At 55.0% G+C, this 2,938-nt stretch overlaps 1 protein-coding gene across 1 annotated transcript in view; it reads left to right on the forward strand.

Moving 5' to 3' along the window:
* Positions 1 to 951: 951 nt before the first annotated feature.
* Positions 952 to 2,938, forward strand: part of SNX17 (sorting nexin 17) — a 14,355-nt gene continuing 12,368 nt past the window's right edge. Inside the window, exons 1-3 of the mRNA XM_029913277.1 lie at positions 952 to 977; positions 1,948 to 2,022; positions 2,716 to 2,880. Coding sequence (XP_029769137.1) covers positions 969 to 977; positions 1,948 to 2,022; positions 2,716 to 2,880 — 249 coding nt within the window. The 5' untranslated portion in view covers positions 952 to 968. The remainder of the gene's footprint in view (positions 978 to 1,947; positions 2,023 to 2,715; positions 2,881 to 2,938) is intronic.

Here is a 2,938-nt window from a genome sequence, read left to right on the forward strand (position 1 = left end):
CCTCGAAGCTGCGTAGCCGCGCAGGAGCCTATTAAACGCCGCACAGGTGGTCAGGGCTGCGGCGGGGGGAGATGGGCCCCCCCCCGTGACGGTGCTGCCCGTGGGAGCCAGCTGAGGTCACTCAATTTGGGTGAACTGCAGACAAAACGGGGCAGACAAACCCCAAACGCTGGTGGTTATTCCAATAGTTAGATTTACCAACCAGCACAAAACAGCTTCTATAGGACCGCACTGGTTACTCAGAAGTCCAAACAACGCAGTTCCCTTAAAGTGCCCAGCCTCAGGCCTCCGTCCAGACTCTCACGTCAGATATGATGATGATTCCTGACAATCTTATCTCATTATATAAAAGAAAAGGTTCTTCTAACCCCAAAGGATCAGCCACACACCCAGGTCTAATTATAACTTAGGTCTTACCCAAAATACACACTTATAGCCAATTCTTATTAACTAAGCTAAAATTTATTAAAAAAGAAATGAGAGAGTGTGTTGGTTAAAAGATCAATCTACAGACAGACTTGAACTCAATTCTTGAGGTTCAGATACATAGCAGAGGTGAGCTTGTAGTTGCCAAAAGTCCTTTTAGAAATAGTCCATAGGTTATAGTCCAATGTCCATATTCAGGGTGGCTCCAGTCAGTGACTGGGGATCTCAATCCTTGTGGCTTAAGGTTTCCCCACATCCTGGCAATTAGCACAGGGTAATTTATCCATTAAACAGTTCAGATCCAGGTTACCACAACCTTCAAAGAGACATAGAGACAATAATACTATTTCACTCAAGTGTCTTCCTTAATGTTAATATTCTTTTTTGATCTTTGAATTAAAGCTATAGTAATAGACAAGACTTGTTTGCTTACATCACAAGCCCTGAGCAAACATCTCCCCTTCTACCTCTAACAATGCAGACTTGCATTTCAAAGCTCTGTTCATTTACAGATCTTCCTAACCAGTCTCTACAGTTCAGCCATGAGTCAGGTCAGTCTGTGAGTTAATTAACTCTTTCCGGCCCTGTCATCTTTCAATGAGATATTATATCACACTCAGAACGTCAACCCCCCGCCTACCCCCCCCAGACCAGTGCTGCTGTGGGGGGAGAGAGCTGGGGGGGGAGTCCTCTCTTTCCCTGCTGTAGCCCCGGGGCAGCCTGCATCCCAAAACCCTCATCCCCAGCCCCACTCCAGAGCTTGCACCCCCAGCCAGAGACCTCACCCCCCCACACCCAGCCCTAAGGCCTCTCCCACACACTCAACCCCTCGGGCCCACGCATCACCTCCATATTGGTGCACATAACAAAATTCATTCTGCACTTGTGGGGAAAAATTAGAGGGAACACTAGTGCTTACTCTGCCAGCCATGGATTTCTCCATGACGTCTTTAGCTTCCCTTTTCAATTTTGTACATGTCAGAGTTTCTAATCTATGCTGATTGCTATTTCGTTCTCCTTTTGTCCATTTGTTATACATTTATTTAAATAGCATTGTCCTTGTGCGTGGTCGTGCTGCTTTGTGTCTTGGCTACCTGGCTGGCACTGGCAGCGAAGGCTCAGCGCCGTCCAAGCCAGCAGTGCCCTGGGGAGTGTAGGGGACAGCTCTGCGCAGCGTGGGCCCTGGCATTCTACAACCAGACCGATGGGAGAGCAAACCAGCAAAGGGCGTAATCACCTCCTGAGTCAGCCGCTGCTGCTAAGGGATGAGTCCTTTTCTGGTCTCTCACAAGCCTGTCTTCAGGCAGCCCTGCCCCCCTCTCCCAGGGAGCTGGCAAGCGCCTGACACACCCCGGAAATGCCTGTGTGGCATTAGCCTGAGAATTCTCCCTCCTCAGGCATCCGACTTCTCTGGCTAGTAAACAGAGAGAGAGAGAGAGTCCCTGCCCAGCTAGAGGGAGGGAGCCGGGAACCCCATGCTGGGGGCTGGCTGTGATTCTGGGGTCTCCTTTCCCCCTGCAGGCCTATAACATCCACGTGAACGGCGTGCTGCACTGCCGCGTGCGCTACAGCCAGCTGCTGGGCCTGCATGAACAGGTGAGTCGCTCCCTGCCTGCCCCAGCCAGGAGGGCGGGCCTGTCCCCTGCTCCCCGCCCAGCCAAGAACAGCCCAGAGCGCCCCGGCACCCGCAGCGCTGGGCGTCCTCACACCAGTCCTGCCCCTGCTGAGATCTCCGGCCCTGCTTGCCTTGCGGGAGGGGAAGAGGCTGGGCTCTGAGCGGGGTGGGGGGGAAGCTGAGCCGAGCTGCTGAGAGAATCAGCCATTCCCGGCTCCGCACAGGGCAGGAGCTGTCTGGGGTGGCTCCTGGCACAGTCCCCTGCCAGGCTTTGGCCCCACAAACTGCTCCCTGCTGCGTGTAGAAAGTGCAGTCGCAGTCCGAGCTGGGAGTGCTGCTGTGTGAGGCCAGCCTGGCTCCCAGGACGGGCACTCGCTGCCTGGCCTTCGCAGCGCTGGGCTGTCTGTCTCTCCATCTCCAGGGGCGGGCAGAGGTTTCCCTTGTGGCGCTTTGATGAGACATCTCTCAGGGTCCCGAGTGGTTAGAGGGACGGGGTCTCCCACCACTCTCCCTCGTGTTTGGGGCGGTGGAGTTAGATGCCACCCCATCCCCATCTGAGGTTCAGAGGATGGTCCCCATGCCCCAGGAAAGGGTGGGAAAGGCTCAGGCCAGGGGGCGATGTGGGGCTTGTGGGTCTGTTCAGGTGTGCCCTGTGTTCTGTGCTCTCCTTCCAGCTAAGGAAAGAATATGGGGCCAATGTGGTGCCCGCCTTTCCTCCAAAGAAGATCTTCACCCTCACCCCGGCGGAGGTGGAGCAGAGGCGAGAGCAGCTGGAGAAATACATGCAGGCCGGTAAGTGGGCAGACAGAGAGTCCTCAGCGACTGGCAGCAGCCAGGGTGTGCACACGGCCTGGGCACAGACCTGCCTGCAGGGCCCCCGCGCCTACCTCCCCCCAC

Source organism: Terrapene carolina, unplaced genomic scaffold, assembly GCF_002925995.2.
Source record: "Terrapene carolina triunguis isolate 2854851 unplaced genomic scaffold, T_m_triunguis-2.0 Scaffold569, whole genome shotgun sequence".
Classification (NCBI taxonomy): Eukaryota; Metazoa; Chordata; order Testudines; family Emydidae; genus Terrapene; species Terrapene triunguis.